The 18072-nt window shown below is 41.3% G+C and overlaps 1 protein-coding gene and 1 non-coding gene across 5 annotated transcripts in view; both read left to right on the plus strand.

Annotated features, from left to right (window-relative positions):
• The first annotated feature begins 215 nt into the window (after positions 1 to 215).
• trnak-uuu (transfer RNA lysine (anticodon UUU)) lies at positions 216 to 288 on the plus strand. Its single transcript has one exon. It is a non-coding gene; the product is annotated as a tRNA-Lys (tRNA).
• Positions 289 to 3224: 2936 nt separating this feature from the next.
• The window catches only part of pcnt (pericentrin), a 39727-nt gene continuing 24879 nt past the window's right edge, over positions 3225 to 18072 (plus strand). For 2 of the 4 annotated variants that reach the window (XM_061062253.1, XM_061062254.1), the window contains exons 1-25: positions 3276 to 3365; positions 5272 to 5301; positions 7559 to 7735; positions 8212 to 8355; positions 9241 to 9390; positions 9502 to 10439; positions 10522 to 10869; positions 11115 to 11523; positions 11671 to 12087; positions 12177 to 12395; positions 13156 to 13251; positions 13414 to 13557; positions 13838 to 14093; positions 14309 to 14388; positions 14519 to 14813; positions 15072 to 15172; positions 15419 to 15530; positions 15790 to 15916; positions 16164 to 16271; positions 16357 to 16435; positions 16643 to 16747; positions 17224 to 17335; positions 17429 to 17469; positions 17562 to 17684; positions 17804 to 18041. In XM_061062253.1, coding sequence (XP_060918236.1) covers positions 3318 to 3365; positions 5272 to 5301; positions 7559 to 7735; positions 8212 to 8355; positions 9241 to 9390; positions 9502 to 10439; positions 10522 to 10869; positions 11115 to 11523; positions 11671 to 12087; positions 12177 to 12395; positions 13156 to 13251; positions 13414 to 13557; positions 13838 to 14093; positions 14309 to 14388; positions 14519 to 14813; positions 15072 to 15172; positions 15419 to 15530; positions 15790 to 15916; positions 16164 to 16271; positions 16357 to 16435; positions 16643 to 16747; positions 17224 to 17335; positions 17429 to 17469; positions 17562 to 17684; positions 17804 to 18041 — 4897 coding nt within the window. In that variant the 5' untranslated portion in view covers positions 3276 to 3317. Of the gene's footprint in view, positions 3366 to 5271; positions 5302 to 7558; positions 7736 to 8211; positions 8356 to 9240; positions 9391 to 9501; positions 10440 to 10521; positions 10870 to 11114; positions 11524 to 11670; positions 12088 to 12176; positions 12396 to 13155; positions 13252 to 13413; positions 13558 to 13837; positions 14094 to 14308; positions 14389 to 14518; positions 14814 to 15071; positions 15173 to 15418; positions 15531 to 15789; positions 15917 to 16163; positions 16272 to 16356; positions 16436 to 16642; positions 16748 to 17223; positions 17336 to 17428; positions 17470 to 17561; positions 17685 to 17803; positions 18042 to 18072 lie in introns of all 4 variants that reach the window. The other 2 variants (XM_061062255.1, XM_061062256.1) reach the window with 1 other exon arrangement.

Below are 18072 nucleotides of genomic sequence, written 5' to 3' on the forward strand. Positions count from 1 at the left end.
TTAAACGGCGTCGCCTTGCTACCTTGTTAGCCTATGTTAGCACCAGTTAGCACACGGTAAGTTTACAACTTCAGACAGCTAGTTAGTGTAAGCTACAAACAACACTTTCGGTTATGGAGAACGAAACCGTTATTGTGAAAGTAAAACGCTGTAATCAGACAGTAACACACATTTTTTAAATATTTCTAAATGATCCTTTGATAATGCCGACAAGAGCCCGGATAGCTCAGTCGGTAGAGCATCAGACTTTTAATCTGAGGGTCCAGGGTTCAAGTCCCTGTTCGGGCGACAGTTTTTATTTTTCTTCTCCGTCCATCATCGACCTGCCATCACGGAGAACAAGCCGCATTTAGCTGCAGCTTCTTGGGTTCAAGACCCCCGATTCTACATAACCGCACTTTTATACGTGTGGCTTTGTCCCACCGAGGTATCAATATTGTACAACTTATCTTAACTTTATCTTTTTAAACAGGATATATGCATTTACTCATAGCACCTATACACTGTAGCCTACTCAGTTAACATCTTTACAACTTCTTGTAGGCTCTATTTGATCCCACTTTAAACTTCGACTCCACAAACCAACTCTTATGTAACTATTCACATTTGGGAATTCACAATAAAACCTTAGAAAACATTTTAAAGTCAGCTTATTTAACATTATGCAGTTCATTTCTTGGTTATGCCATATTATTTGTTATTGGCTGCAAGTAGAAGAATAACATTATGATGTTTCTGTTGTATTGAAACAGAATTAAACTAATGCAAAATATAGAAATTTAGCCCTTTCACACAACGCACTCTCAACAACAAGGCTACTTTAACTTGTACAAAGTAGGCTAAAGTCTAGTTATAAAACACTTTGCAGATCATATTTGTGTAAGCTACTTAACTTATTGTTAATGACCTGCATTAATTAGGGAATTTGATGTTTAAATGTGTGTTATTTAGAACAATAAGGTATTTCTACTAAGCTTCAGTAAAGGATCTATGTGCCTACTTATTCAATCACCAATTAAGCTTCATCAACATTCACTTAACTTGTCTACTTGGCTTAATTGTTTTCAATTTATTTAGCTTTTATTGTGTGTGCAAGTGAGGTGTTGGGAAATGAATGAACCTCAGTAAAAATGTTATTTTTTCTCATTTTATTCAAATATTGCTTTTGAATTTTATAATATTAAAGATAGCATTTCCATGAGGTGCAAATCTACTCAGGTATTAAAGATGATAAAAAGACTGTGGAAGGTAGATGCACAGTTACCAAAGTTTTTCTTCTTTTAATAAGAACTTGGCTTGGAGTTATATTTCTCAAAGGTTTCAGCATTGTATTTTTCATTATGATCTGGTAGGCCTTCATCTTAGTACTCTTCATCAGTAATTCCACTATGTATAACAAAATAAACACAATATGTAAACATGTGAATGCAAGAATATTTCAATAGGATGAATCAATATTTGCTGAAGAACAAATCCCAAAAGAATGGCTGAGGATTGCTACTTCACATGTTAAGGTATTTCTCTTTGCGAATAAGAACAGAACATGCGACCAAAAAACATGCAGGGCATGGAAATGTTTAAGTTGAAGCGCCTATAAGCATCAAGCCCATATAGACAGAATAGAATAGAATCTTTATTATCATTGTATACAAGGACACAACGAAACTTTGTTAGCAGCAATCCTAAACAACAGCGTTTACAAAAAACAACAACAACCAAAATATATTTGTGGTGAAATTAAAGAGAAATATGCAAAAAGTGGCCAGGGAAATTGCTGTTCAGTGAATGATAATAATAATAAATAAATAGACAGTTGTGGTGACTGAAATATATACAGTTATTATTTTTGCAGTGACTGATTAATTAAACAAATATAAATATAGAGATATAGTGCAAATAAGTGAAGTTATAGTGCACTGAAAGAGTATATACAGTTATTATTGAGCAGTGACTGGATGAGTAAATAAACAGTTTTAGTGCAATGAATGAATAAATAAATAGACAGTTAAAGTTAAAGTGAATTACAAAGTTATTGCACAAGTAATATTGAACAGTTAGCAGCGGTTGGGTAATTATTGCACAAATGTTAATATGTTAAAAATATTAAAGGCCTTTAAATCGCCACAAAGCAGAACACAAGTCTAACCTCTCCTCTCCTTTTACATATTTAATATGCACTATTCTTACACTTTATTAATGTCATTGCATGTCTTTCTGCATGGGTAGCAGCAGTGTCACTACAAATACCAAATGAGAAAATAAGTCGTAAAAATAGGAAATAGAGTATACATTGAAACAGGGTAAATAGATCTGCTGGAGTTAATGATGTTAATTTAAAATCTCCAATAGGTCAAAGTCTTTTTAAAATATATCTTACATGCAGAGTGGTCAAACTGCCCTTCCACCAATACTGCTCTTTAGTTTTTTTCCAGTCACTACAAAGGTGAGTAAAGATTATGTCTTTTTGATGTAAAGTTCTCGAGACAAGAAGGTAAAATAAACAATTCCCCTATTAAACCAAAATCTAAACACTTAAACACTGCCTGCATGACCATAAAAAACTAAACTTTAAATATGATTTGCCTGAAATCTTGGTATTTTAAGTCATGCAAACCTTGTATATAGCCTGTATCTGTATGTTTGAGTAAGAACTTTATGCAAGACAGTGGTTGCTACACGAAACACCTGTTTACTACTGGTATTTAAACATGAATTGCAGAAATCGGTCTGGGCTACTTGTTTTCTGTGCAGAGAAAGGGAAGACATCAATACTTACCAAGTTTGAAGATCCTCTGTTATTTTCTATAACGAAATCAATTTTAAATAGTGGGAGCTTTTAACTTAGTTTTGTAAAACATACTACATTTAAATCAAATCACGTTATAGTGTTATATTGCAATAGAAAAGTCAAAGCGGATCATTCACTTTTAACCATGCATAAGTGCAGCAATTGTGTTTTGTATTGGCTCTTCCCTGATTGGCTAAAAGAACTGTCAATCTACGATGGGCGTTAAGAACAGCCATTTGATTGGTCATGCAGACTCCGCTTTTGAGTGAATCGCAACTAAAACTCCGTTGGCTGGAGTGGAGGTATGCGACGATTTGATTGGTTCATCTATTCAAGGAATCTAAATAAGGGCGGAGTCAAGGTTGCTTGGCGGCCATACTGAATATTATCTGTTGACAGTTGTGTCTGAAGGAAGCTCTAAAGATTTTGATTTTTAGCAAACTTCTTCAAGAAGTGAAGGTCTGTTGTGTTTTTTATTTCAACAAGGACATATGTCCTAACGTTTTTATAGTTGGATTTAACACAAGAGATGGATGAAGATGAACGCCAGAGGAAACTAGAAGCTGGGAGAGCTAAGGTTTGTTGCTAACATGTAACGCACGTTAATACTGAATGCTAACAATTAGCGTCAGTTAGCTTGCCAAGTCTTTTGTCATAGCTTATCGCTTTTCCTCTGCTAACTTTTACTCCCTTTCATACAGATTGTATGTTGTGTTTGTCGTTGCTTAGATTATATTCGTCTCTGAAGCTACAGACACTTAAACGTGACTCGTTTGCCGCGCAGATGTCGCGGGTAAATCAGCTGCAGGGTTTTGCACAAAGCTAAAGTTTACTAACATTTAGAGAGAAGGTTAGTCGACCAATTAATCGAATAACTTATTATTTACTTGAAATGAAGTTCAGACAGTAATATGCACTTACTGAGTCAATGGGAAATTCTAATCTAGAAACACTTTTACCTGTTTCAAGTTGGTATTTTGATTTCTATGAATGCAGAGTACAGGTGCATCTGATGATTAACTTTGTGCTTAAAGTGTTTTAATGGCCTGTGGTTAACTTAACTTGTATGTCATTTTGAACCAATACTATTTTAACAACTTAATATACAAGAACATTTATCTCAAGATAATAAAAAACACCAATAATAGGAGTTTTGCAGATATAAAATGTGTCTTTTAATAGGTGTTTGCATGAGTGTTACACAGATAATATGGCATATCTTCACAATCTTAAACTATCAAATCTCTTCTTTAAAGGGTTGATTAATACACTGAACGCTGCTGTTTAAGCAGCAATTATTAGGCTGTATGAAAGGACTGAATTATTGTTAATTAAATATATATATATATATAATATCTCCTTTCGCCTCTTTTTTTTTTAATGGGACAATTCTACAATTCACTTAGCAGACGCTTTTATCCAAAGCGACGTACATCAGAGAGTAAGTACAACACAAGCAAGGATCTAGAAAAAAGGGAACAATGTCAGTAAGAGCAAATGATCAGCTTTGAGTCTGATTGGACACAAAGGTGCTGACAGGAAGTGACCAGAGGCAAAGCACAACATTGAGGGCAGTTCTTGAGAGCTCTAATCAGTATAGAAACCATCTTATAAGTCGTCGTTATCAAACAAAAACCATCGTCACAACCATCATCATCAATAATATGGAGACCATCATCATTAAGTTAGTAGGTATTCATGAAAGAGCTGGGTCTTTAGCTTTTTCTTAAAGGTGCAGAGGGACTCTGCAGATCACATGGAGTTTGGAAGTTCATTCCACCACCGGGGGGCGACAGAGGAGAAGAGTTAGACCCTGTTAGAGAAGATTTGGGACCCTGTTGTGAAGGTTGGATCAGACACCTTTCATTGGCAGAGCGTAGTGGGCGGGAGGGAGTGTAGACCTGGATGAGTTAAAGTAAGGAGGAGACGTTTTTGTCGCTGTTTTGTAAGCGAGCAGCAGAGTTTTAAATTTGATGCGAGCAGTAACCGGGAGCCAGTGTGAGGCGATGAACAGCGGAGTGACACGTGCTCTTTTAGGTTTCACAATCTTAAACTATCAAATCTCTTCTTTAAAGGGCTGATTAATACACTGAACGCTGCTGTTCAAGCAGTTATTAATAGGATGTATGAAAGGACTGAATTATTGTTAATTTAATTATTGTTAATTGTTAACAATTAAAAAAAATAAAAAAATAAATAAAAAATAGTGTCTCCTTCGGCCTCTTTTTTCAATGGGATGTTGCCATAAAGGAAAAGGGGCATTTAGTTGAAACACCTGGAGTAATAGACTCAAGAATAGCTTGCTCTGTATTAACAAACGTGCCCAATTGAGGGGGGGGGGGGGGGGGGACAGGGGGACGGGGGACGGCATTGTCGTTCAACTCCAGCACATGGTTGTACCAAATACAAAGTGCTGGTGCATTAGTATGATACATTATTTTTAGGCTATAACTCCACTAAACCACTGATGTTTCTTATGACAGAAGTCGTCCACCATGCCTCGAAATAAGTCGGTAAGTATAGAAACTGGTGACTGGTGGACACTTGACTTAATCAATCTGTTGGGCACTTTCTCTCATTTCGGTCTTGTAATTTGGTTTATGTCTATTGGGATGCATAAGCAGGGCTTTTTTTCTGCCTTTTGAAGGATGATCTGATTGCTGTACACTTGAGATATAAAACAACGGTGTTGAAAAGATTCTCACAATCGATAAAAACTGAAGGGAGTCAAGTTTTGAATAATAATTTAAATGTCTAATGTTGCCACGCATCAGTCATATACACTGTCATGTTGGATGTGGGCCATCAGGTGGTGCAATAAGGCCGTCAGATTTGGTGAGGTGGATTATATTGCACTTGTATCTCACATGAATGATGTTGCTATGGTAATGATGTGCTGTCATTTGCCTTTACTGTATGTGACGCATCACAAAGCTTTACAGAGATTATGGCACACATGCAAAGTACAAAACACCCGCAGACAAATACAAACATACACACACAAACAGAAAGGAACCATGAGGTGAATAGATGTTGACATAGCTGAGAACACAATAGCAGCATCCAGCTGTCCAGTAACATCTGATGTGGCTGGAGTAAGTGTGTTAGTCAGATCCTCGGTAGTGCAGAAGCAGCCTTGGGCAAAACACAGCTCATCTGGCTAATGTGTGTTTCCGAAATGTTATGGCAGGCGGAGGCGGTTAACAGGGTGACAGAAGGACACTATGTTAAGAATGGGTTTTTAAGTCATTAGGAGTATGAAAGCAGTGTAGCAATGAGAGGTGGAGGTGGAGTGTGCAGGGAATGATTGTGCAAAGCTTGAATCTGTTTTGAAGAAAGGATAAGGATGGTTTGGTGATGGTTGCATTTTTTGATCTCAAATAGAAGAACAAATCAAATCTCTACAATGTGGCATCATGAACATGTCATCAGAATACACATGGGTGCACATGCAGTCATTCACACATGCAGTCATGCACATGTCAGGAAATCATCACGCAAATGCAATCAACAAGTAGCTCTCCCATGGCCATGGAATCTCAAATTGAATTGAGCGTGCACACTCAGTTGCAGCTCATCACACACAGAGCTCTGTCTCCTCCTCTCTGTGTGAACGCATCTCCTAGTCTCCACCCTCTTTCCTTAGTCTAGACACATGCCATCCACTATCCAGTATATGTGGATTTCTCTGCACTGTACGTTGGCTGTGGCAGGGAGTTTTGGGATGAAAGGGTTTGGGCACAGCGTTTTGTTGCCTTCAGACTGCAAGATCTTCACCTGGACACTAGAGCACCTTCTCTGATAAGGACCTGACACATGTGACTACTAGCAAGAGAGGAAGTCGATGGCTGACTTGTCAGTTATTGATGTAGGGCTTCATGAGGGTCCCTGTCACAGTGTCAACCGCTGTAATCTGATTTTAAGCTGCTTAAAGAAGAGAGACCGGCAGAAAGAGGGGGAGAGAGAGAGAGACGGATATTAAAACCCAGTTGGAGTGTTTTGCAGAGAGAAATGGCCTGAGTTGGATTTGTACAGTCCCTGTGGAATTCTGAATATCGGGGCTTAATTGGAGATTGTGTTTTTCATCGTGAATGAACTTTTCAGGTTCAGATTGTTTATTTTTTGCTTTGTTTTCTTCGTTGTTTTTGTCCGTTCTTGATGACACAAACGGCTCCGTGTTGCTTTGAAAAGCTTCATTTAACGAGTGTGACTGTCTCTGACTCCTTCTGTGTGCTGAAAACTGGAAAGTGGCTGAGATGGAAGTCTGCCTTTTTTCCCTCTATAACCTTGTGCCGTTTCTGGTCTGCTGAGAGGTTGCCCAATATGTGTCACTAAAATCTGCACTTCTCATGGGTGTGACACAGCTCTCTAGAGATTTGAGAATATTTAGCATCACCTCATTTTGAACTCTGCTACCTTTTCAAGCTGTGGTTTAATGTGTTTTGAGTTTGGGATTTCTTCTTCCTTCATTGGGCACTGTCTTTTTGTTTTTTCCTGCTCAACACTGACTCTTTAAAATGACAGCTGCCAATCTGTTTTGTTTTTTCAGCGTGGATTATCACTAACATGAACACGTGTATTTATACTAATGCAGTGATGACACAATGTTAATTTGATCACTTTTTTTTTTATGTGTCTACTGAGGAGAAAAGTCTGGACTCTAGTTCTTTCTCACCCTTAACCCCTGAGCTTCACCATGCTGTTAGTGTGGTGGTGCTCAGTGGTCCTGACCTACGTATCCATCTACCTTTTGCTCTCCTTCCTGCGCAGTTTGCTAGCTACCGACAAAAGCGGGCGAAAGGCGACGGTGCGGGGGCGCCGAAAAAGACGCAGAAGAGGAAGGGCCAGAATGACGCGCAGAATGACGGAGCGGCGCAAGATCGTCACGTAGAACCGGCGCTTCCTTCGGCAAGTGACAAGGAGCTGGACAACAAGACAAACCATGAGGTACCCCACCCACTGCCTCAAGACCACCAGTCATCCACCAGTACAGACGACTCTGGAGTAATCTGATTTGTAAACCTAAACATCTGTAAATTTGCATCATCTTAATTCCTGTTTTTCTTTTTTCTTTTTTTTGCATGACATTACTGTTTGATTATTCACAGGTCATCATTCCTGACCTCCAGGTTTTGTCTAATTGTGTTTGCTCACTTAACAAGTGGTCCGTGCCCCCTGCTTAGTAAACATACATTAGAGAAATGGGTCACTAACCATCATGTTGCCTGTAGGGCCTGTTGTCATAGCAACGTGGCCAGGATTAACCGTGGCACTGTGTCTACTGTCTTTTCTAAAAGGAAAGTTCAGCCACAACATGAGATGCCAATAATCGAAGCACTTGTTTCTTTATCGCACTGACTTTTATAATTGTCAGGCATTGTCAGAACATTTTTAGACTTTTAAAAACTGTTTCACCCCCTCAGGAACCCCAGATGCCGGAGAAATCAGAGGTTGAGCAAAACCAACGACGGGAGGATCAGGCCCCCAGCCCGGAGGAAAGCGTGTCACCTGTGGAAGATTTTAGAGAAGAGGAGCTAGTCGCACTCACTGGCAAAGAGCAGCTTAAGGTATACACAGTGCGATAAGGCATTTCTTCATAGTGCACTTTGAAGCATCTGACAGTTGAAAGACTCATCAGAGCTTATGTATGACTTGATATGACAAGCAGAAGTGAAGGTGGTTTTGCATTATAAGCCTTGGCTCTAAATCCCTGCAGTGGAAAAATGTGCCTAAAGCGATTTAATGATTTACATTGCATACCATTTATTCAGATCTGTTTGGTCGTATAGCTTAATATCTCCTCATGCTTTCTTACCCGTAACACAATGGGAGTCTAGTTTATGGTATTGCTGTGTGTTGTTCGGAAATGTGTACGTCTGTCTCATGTCATCATCATCCCATGGGGAATTTTATGGATGGTTGCACTGATTTGTAGAGACGTCATTTTTTCATCTGCATTCTGTGTATAGAGGAAGTCATTTTAAATGGATGTGTCTGGTTGTGGAAGTGTTGAAACGGGTCTAAAATCAGACTGTGGGAATTCAACGCTTAAATTAAGCCTGACAACGGTGTCAAATTTTGTTTTACCTTTTTACTTTCAGTGAACCAAGTCTGCCATTTTTTTTTTATATAAAAAAAATATATATACACATGTTAAAAGGATGTTGATCACTCTTCTTTTTTTTGCCTCCCTCCTTGATTCATAGGATCTATGAGAGTGCTCATGTTCTCTCGTTAAGCGCTCATGGCTGCTGTAAACCCCAAACCATTATCTGCAACACGTGCCTCCCTAGCTCCTGGATTTTGCAGAAAACGATTAAATATGCAGATTCAAATAGCAAACTGCATGGTACTTTTAAGGTGTTCTTCACTCAGCTGTAGGACATCTTGTGTATATATTTCTGAAAGGTCTATGCCTGTGTAATTAACCAATGCTTTTTCTTCACTTACAGAAGTTACAGCAGGTCGTCGAAGAGCGAAATGAGATCATCACAAGGCTTAGCGCCAACCTGCAGGAGGCGCTGGCCAGTAGAGACCAGGTACAGCTGGAGGCCCAGTCACTTGCTGGACAGATTCAGGCGCTACAGAGACAGCTCCAGCAGGTAAGAGCGACTCAGAGCTAAATCTGTCGCAGGATTATTTATGCACTTCACTGCAGTATTCATACGCACAGAGTCTGAACTTCCACATCCTGTGAATTGTCTTTCACACAGACAAGTGAAGGGTTTCTGCGCCTCAAAAGTCAGTCAGGTGCTGAAGTCCCCAACAACTATCTACAGCAGCATCAGCAAGGCCATTACTCCCAAGACGCAGACATCAACCAGAGGGAGGCACCATCGGGGGAATGTACGAGTTCGGGTCCTGGCGCCAAGTCAAGTGTTGAAGGCTTCGGCACAGACGAGGACGGTGATACAGACAATGTTCTGCGCACTTTGAGGGCCGAACTAGAGGAAGAAAGAAAAAAGAGCCAGCGTGTATTTGCTGAACTGGCTGAAGAGATGGAGAAACACCAACATGTGCTTTTTTTACTGGAGAAGGAGAAGAAAGGCAGGGAAGAGGAGCAAAAGGAAAGAGAGGCACAGCTGCAAGACCTCCAGACCCAGTTCAGCTCCGTCCGAAGTCAGTGCCTTGAGCTGCAGCAGTACAAAGCAGAGAAGGAAAAGCTGAACGCAGAAATGTTGGACCTGAGGAAAAGGCTTCAAGAGGGGCAGGATGCACAGCAGAGTTTCAGCGAGGAGTTGGCCAGCTCTGCCCTTTGTCTCCAGAACCTTGAGGAGGAAAGACGGAGGCAGGAGATGGAGATGCAAAAGCTCAGAGAGGAGCACAGGGAGGAGGTGGAGAGAGTCAGGCAGCTGTTAGAGGAGCGGGAGAGAGAGCTGAAGTTTAGAGAAGAAGAGGTCAATGGACTGAAAGCTTCCAAGAACCTGCAGAACCAGGCGAAGGCTGGTTTAAGCTGTAATGACTTGATTAGCGCAGATGGAGCTAATCTGGAAAGTGGACCTGAGCAGGACGTTATGAATGTATCCATAATACCCGGAGATATCATGATGGAGCGATACTTGTCTTCAGCTCCTCGTGCACACTCTCAATCCTCAGTGATCAAGGAAGGCTCTGATCACTGCGGCCAGCTGGACATCTCTGCAGATTTCAGGTTAGATAAATTAATATTCATGTGTTTATCCGTCTCTTTTTATAAGCTACTTAAGATAATCTGTTTTTGCATTTCTTCACAGTTTCGAGCTGAACAGTGAGGTGTTGGGAGACGAGCCGCTTTTGTCAATTTCAAACCGTTACCCTGAAGAAAACGACAACCTCCCTAACAGTTCGAGCCCGCTTTGCTCCCCAGGAAACCTCCTGGCGGATGACTCTCTTTCTCAGTTTCTTCACAACTCCACTTTCGACGAGCTGGAGACGAGCAAGCTGTCGGAGCAGGAGTTTGAGGAGGCGGACCTGGGAAAGGAGCTGCTGAGTCAGCAGTGCGGGGAGCTCCGAGAGGAGTTGGTTCTGAAGGACAGGGACCTAGAGGTGTTGAGGGAGGAAGTCGTCAAGAGCGCTGAAGAGCTGGAGGAGGCCAGGAGCAGGTAGGAAAATGAAACGGGGCATCCATGATACACTTGGGTTAAGATCATCTACTGGAGTTTGTTATTTCGTTTATTTATATCACTCTATTATCATCCCCATTAGACACTTCCAACACGTGCAAACATGGTGTTAAAATCCACAAAATGACATGATGTAATGTTCAAGACAAAATAAAAATAATGCTGAACAATTTGAATTGATCTACTGAGTCTGTTACAACTTCAAACTTTCTCTGTGCGTTCAGGTGGGCCCAGGTAACAGAGGAGCTCAGGCAGGCTCTGTGGGAGCTGGACGAGGAGAAGGAGAAGAGGAGAGAGGTTGAGGAGGAGATGAACTCTAAAACCCACGAGCAAGACAACCTGAAGAACAAACTGAGTGCCTTAATGGAGGAGAGGGAAAATGAGAAAGGGGTCATCTTTATGGGACAGGGAGCCGCTGAAACCTCCCTGCCCCTCCCGGATGCGTCTTCATCAGAGGAGGGAGATAAACCTGTAGGGGAGCAGGAGAGTGAGCCGGAGAAGGAGGCTGCACTCCAGTCTCATCAAAAACAGCAGGAGCTGCTTGAGCGGTCTCTGCAGGAGATAAACCAGGCTCCAAACTCTGCAAAACAGAACCCAGAGCTTAACGATGACAACCAGCTGAAAATGTTACAGGTATACAGTATAATAAGTGGGGTTGTGTTAACAGCTAATTAATAATGTAAACACATATTATAGATAGAAATGCTAGAAATTCACTAAAATGAAAATTGCAATAATTTACAAAAATCTATTATAATTTCTCTTTCTTTCCTCCTCAAGGCTCAATGTGACCTTCTCATGTTAGAGCTAGAAGAGACAAAAACAACGCACAGAACCGCACAAGCCCTATTAGATCAAAGGACCATGGAGTGGGACGAATCATTAAAGGAGCTCGAAACGACTCGCGCACAGGTTCTTAAGGTTCAGACAGACGTGGAAAGACTGCAAGAGGAGTTGAAGAAGAGCCAGAGCTGTCTGGACAGCGCTGAAAAGGAGAAGAGTGAACTGGAGTCTCAGATCTTCTGTTTGATACAAAACCTGACCAACCTGGAGGAGGCACAGGCCGAGGCAGCGAAGGAGAGGGAGGAGAACGGGCGGAAAAGAGAGGAGATGGACGAACAGATTAGAAAAATGGAACAAGTCTTGGAGGAGGAACTGGAACAGTTTGAGAACCTGCTTAAAGACAAAGACGACGAGGTAAGATTTAACCCTTATTTTCTCTCTTAATGCACTTCCTTTTGAATCCTAACTGGCATGACATCAACATTGTGTTCAAAAAATTTCAGTTGGCTGAGGAGAGGGAGAAATGGGAAGACGAGAGACAGGAGAAAGACAAAGATCTCGTTGGTCTGAGGCGTCAGCTGGAGAAGCAGAGGAAGGAGAGGGAGGAGGAGGTGAAGGCTCTCCTGGAGAAGCAGGTCATTGCTCTGGAGGAGGCTACGGAAAGGCTCGAGACATCTCACCAACAGGAGATAAAAGACCTGATGGAGAAACAGCAAAGAGAGGTGGGGGGAATGCAGATAGGCCAAAATAGCACGACGTTTTTCAAGCGCTATAATTAAACAAGTAGGGGTGAATCCAGACTTTTCTGAATGGGGTTTCCAAACCAGGGCCCCGACTTATGCAAGGGTGGCATGACACAAAAAGGATCATCATTTATTCACCCTAACCGTCGCCACTGATCATATCTCCTTCTGACATTAAAGCATCTAAAATATGTAATAGTAAAATTTGACTTATAATTTAACTTTATGAAGTAATTGAGATGCTCATAACAAAAACTGTTAAGTAAACAATATTCCCTACTTGAGCTTTTTGAATGTGATTGGAGGGTCGGCAGGTGTAGGGCATCCCTTCAACATAATAAATAAATGTACATTATCCAATCTAATGAACTTAAAGTATAATATTTATTTATTTAGGCCTAGTAAAAAAAAGTAGTGTAGTATTCAAGATCGGTCTTGAAATCAAAAGCATTTTTACTCTGTCTTGTCTCAGTCTCAGACTAGGTGGACTCTGGATTTTAAATCAAGACCTGTCAAGACTACCACTGCTATTTTCTTCAAAAAAACCCTTTCTAAAACAGCGTGGAACTTTCATTCCATTTTAGTTTGATTCAATTTGAAAATTGGTCAAAGTGATGAGCTTTTCAGTTGTGTGTGTGTATAAACAAAGATCCTTTATGATTTAATATGTATACCGGCTCTAATTTTAATTTTTAATCTTTTCATTTCCTTGCTAAGTTTGTCTGCGTCTGTTTGATAGATTTCTGAGTTGAACACGAAGCTGGAGTCCGAACTGCTGAAGCGGCAGGTCGTGATGGAGGAAGAACAGAAGAGACAGATCAGCCTCATCAAACAGGTATCAGGGTGTGAATACTCCATCACACATACTCCTCTCTGAGTACGATGCATCAGTTATTTTCACTCTTGCATATTTTTCTTTATTGATTGATTTTTTTTCAATCATGTCTCCTCTTTGTGTGTCTCATTGTCCGTCTTCCACCCCCCCCCCCCCCCCCAGGTGACTGAACGTGAGCATGAAAGAATGATTTCAGAGCTAACTGTCAAACACAATGAGGAGCTGAGTCAGCTGAGGACAGAGCTGTCGATAGAGCTGAGGGAGAGCCTGGAGGCCGCCCACCAGGCTGAACTGCAGCAGGCACAGGTATAAAAGATATTTTGCATACACTGGTGCAGTGTGACATCATCACTTCATGTCTTCTTTGCTTGTCCCTCCCTTGCATTTCCTTGTCAATCAGTACTTTTGTCAACTACACCTAATTCAAATATTTGGAAATGTAGGAACTTCGAAGTTCAGTTACCGTAGTTGATACTTTGCACTTGTATGTAGGATATGAGTGTCTAAATGGAACATGCATCCATTCAGGATGGACTCAGGATTAGCTCTCTTACAAACTGAACCTGATGCCTTAATTTTCCTGCAGGTGCAAAAGACTGCTGAGCTTGAGGCCTTGCGCCTGAGCCTGACCAGTGTCCACATGTCCCAGCTGGAGCACTCCAAGTTGAACTTAGAGCAGGAGCAGGAGTCTGTTCTCACCCAGGCTCAGGCCTCTCTGAGGGACACATTTGCACAGGAAAGTGCTCTCCTGCAGGCTCGACATCAGCTGGAAATGGACCGGATGCGACAGCAGGACCAGAAGCAGCAGGATAAACTGCGTGAGCTGCACCAACAGCACATAAGTGAGTGCAGATAAGAGTGCTTTTAAGTTGTTCAGACCGTGTTCTTTTTTCATGTTTACCTTCAGAAGCACTCAACACGTGTACCATTTATGGATGCGAGTGAGTCACCCTCATTCTTTAGAAGCTTGTTTAGGACAAAGTAAAGCACATTGACAGATGTAACCTTCATGTTCTTTGACGTGGGTGAGTCTTTTCTTTTTCATTTGCATGAACAGATGAGTTGACGCAGCAGGGGGAGGCGACTAAGGCTCAGGAGAAAGCTGCTGTGGAGGAGAAGCATGCCAAAGAGATACAGGTGAAGCTTAATGAATTGTTGTGTTTGAGCATTCCTTATGTGTGTTGAAAACCCATTTGATGAGGTATTTTGGAAGTTGAGCCATGTTTTAAATAATAAAATACTCTTGGTCTTCTTTTTTTTTTTCCAGGCTGTAAGGTCACAGTGGGAAAAAGAAGCCGAGAGCACCCAGTCAAAACTCCAAGAAACTCTGTCAGAGAGCCAGAACAGCCTTACAGTAACCCAAACGGAACTCTCCACCACCCAGGCCTCCCTCACACACACCAATAAAGCTCTTACTGAAGCTCAGGCAGCTCTGTCCCAGATGCAGTCAGAGCTGCGGGAGTCTTCTGCCCGATTAGAGGAACTCCAGACCAGTAAGGAGCAGAACCAGAAACTGGAGGAGGAGCTGAGACAAGCCTGGAATGACAGAGATGCTGCAGCTCGTGAGTAGCTTTCATTCACAACCCCCCCATCTGTACTCACTTAGAATTGCACACTCCAACTAAGGCTGCACAATCCTCTTAACTCATTATTTTAATAATGACAACTGTTGTCAACTTAATCTGTATCCGCTGCGAATATTAGAGCTTTTGTATCATGCACGATTATACAAGTGTAAGACTCATGAGTCTCACACAATTAATGTAGTTATTATATGTTCTAGTTTATACATTTTTTTTAATGCTTAGCTTATCCTCCAGGTGCTCTGGAGGAGTTGGTTTCTATTCATAAGGCGGTGCTGCAGGAGAGGGAACAGCAAGCGCTCCACCTGCAGGAGCAGGAGCAGAAACTGCAGCAGAAGGTGAGATCAGGCAAAACACAATGACTCAGCTAAATGCTAATTATGTATCCGTTCAGGCCACTGTCCAGAACATGAATAACCCAAATTGAATATCTACTTATAAATGTTTGTCCTATTTCCACTTTTTTTCCGTTTTACTTATTACACCAGCCCCAGTCTATAAAACATGAAGAATAGGAAATCTGACACAATTAGAAATCTGATTCCAAGATGCATTGGTTTTTGTTTGTCCTCTCTGTGATCCAGGTTGTGCAACTGCAGAAGGAGAAGACTTTGTTAAAACAGAGCTCAGAAGAAGAAGTAGGTCAGCTGTGGAGCCAGCTGGAGAGCATGAGGACTAGTCGCCAAGAGTTGGGAGGTGAGCTTGTTAAAACCAGCCTGACATCTGCCTGATGGTCTATTTGAACAAACTCCATTTAATTAAATATTCACAACAAACGCATTCTAAACTCCCCTTGTATTAATAACGCCTTACTGCGATGTGATATGTCACACAGAGGAAAAGACATATCCAGAAACGAAGTATTTTTAGACACCTACTTGAGTGTTGTCACGGAATCATGAGAACACATGCATGCACATCACCTGTGTTTTTTGTCTTCCGCACTCTCTCGCAGAGCTGAAAGAGCAGCTGCTTGCCCGCTCAGCTCGCGTCGACGACATTGAGCGCCTGAAGTCAGAGTTTAATGATCAAAAGCGGGAAATAAAGGAGCAGAATGAGGCTGAGCTGGAAAGCCTGAGGAGGTATGAGAAGAGCCGGCTTACAGATGCACACACAGCTGCAATTCTCACCCTCTTGTTCAAGTTTAAAATTGAAAGTTAAGAATAAAAACTGATACTCAAACTGTCTTGTAATCACACATTGGGTTTGAACAGCATGCCTTGTAGTGCTCCCAGTCAAAAATATCCTTTGTTTAGATTTGTAGATTTCCTCCTCTAACCTGTCAGTGATCCTTTCTTATCTATACGATCTACCTCCATCCTCCTTTAGGTACTTTGAGCAGAGACTGCAGGTAACAGAGGAAAGCTACAGAGAGGAAATCGCTCTGCTCCAGCTAAGGCTGGTGGAAAGTGCCTTGGAGGAATCTCTATTAACCAGGTATACCAGAGAACATAATGCAAGAACAAAAACATGCACTTCAAACTCTGAGAAACTTGTTAACGTCTATATCTTTGTGTTTCAGTTCCTTATCGCAAAGCCTAGTAGAAGAGAATAAAGAACATGTGACTTCTGATGCTGACCTCAAACAGGAGAAACAAAAGGTGTGTGCATGCTTTAAAATAAAAAGCATTCATCTAGGGACAGCAGGTCTTGAAAATGTGTCGTTGGGGTTCTTTAGAATTGCCGACTTTGTTGAAGTCTTCAGCTCAGATTTGTCTAAGTTTTTAACTATTCTTTAGATTTCAGCCTCATTGATTTTGTATTCTTGAACACTAAGTATCTTAAGCATCATATCATGTCCCATTCAGGAAGTCCATGACAGTCTGCGTCTTCAGCTCGAGGAGAGACACACAGAGGAGCTTTCAGATCTACGATCCTCTATGGCTATTTCCTTTAAGAAGGAGTTGCAACAGGTCAGATATAAACTCCATACTTCAATTCTTTCACAAAGTTTTGACAAAGAGAGAGTCAGACGCTTATGCAAATTGCAGCTTTAGTCTCAGATTATTTTGACTTAGAAACAGTTTCTTTGTAGTGTTGTTTGACCATTCTGTAAACACTTCAATGTGCAGGTAAAGCTGGATGTAATGGTGGAAGGGGAGAAACATTAAATATTGGGATAATGACTCACATTTGTCTCTCCTGGCAGGTGATGTTTTTTCCCATTTTAAGTGACAGAGTTGATGTGTAGTTGAAAGGGGTTCGAACAGTTTCTCTCGTCCAATCAGCTGCCTGATCACAATGTGAAGCGAGTGTGAATGTTGAGCGGTATCCAAAGATGTGGCCTTATGGGATTTCTGAAGCTATCTGACTAACCAGGTTGCCGTTCTGATGAAATAAAGCCCTTTACTCACTTAGTTGACCTATATTTATATCAATGTACATTTAGGTGCGCTCAGACCTTACTGACTTGTACTACGCGGAACTGCAGGAGATAAAGACTCGTCATGCACTGGAGCTCGAGCAACTCCGAGCCAAACTTTCTGACCACCACTTACAAGGTTCTTCTCGCACACTTCATGAAATTCAAATATGCCCTTTGATACAGAAAACTCATGAAGTTAAATCATATTTTCTCAAACCTTTTTTTGCAGAACTGACCAAAGTTCATTCTGAGTCTGCAAGGCAGGTTGAGGTGAGAACAATAAATCAGATCATCATCTATAGATCAAAGCACACAGTGACTTTGTGAGTTATATTTTATAATGAAACGCTGCTCTTGATTAGGTGGAGGTTGAACAAAGGATGTGGTGTCACACTGAGGAGCTGCAGGAAAGCCTGACCATCATCCACAACCAGGAGAAAAGAATGGCTGCCTTCATTGTACAACATGATGCAGAGATGCAAAAGGTACACAAGCGTTCACAATAATTACACAAATATACTGATAGATATACGCTAACATATCTAATGATACAATTTGGAAATTTCAAATAATGTTTTGTGTATATTTGTGTCAACGTGTGCAGTTGAGGCCGGAGTTTGGTAGGGAACTAGAGGAAGCTCTGAAACAGGAGAAGGAGCGTTTGCAGGAGGAGATGAAGAGGCTGAGAGGAGATCTCCAAGAGAAGCATGACGCTGAGCTCTCTGTCCTGAAGTCTGACCACGACAGAGAGATGGAGAAAGAGAGGAGAGGCTTTGAAGAAGCTCTTCATGAGGAGAGGGAGAAGCTAAAGTCTCTACAGGCTGCACTGGACAACGATGACAGTAAGACTGTAGTTGGATGTTTGTCATTATG

This window comes from Labrus mixtus, chromosome 18 (genome assembly GCF_963584025.1).
Source record: "Labrus mixtus chromosome 18, fLabMix1.1, whole genome shotgun sequence".
Taxonomy (NCBI): Eukaryota; Metazoa; Chordata; class Actinopteri; order Labriformes; family Labridae; genus Labrus; species Labrus mixtus.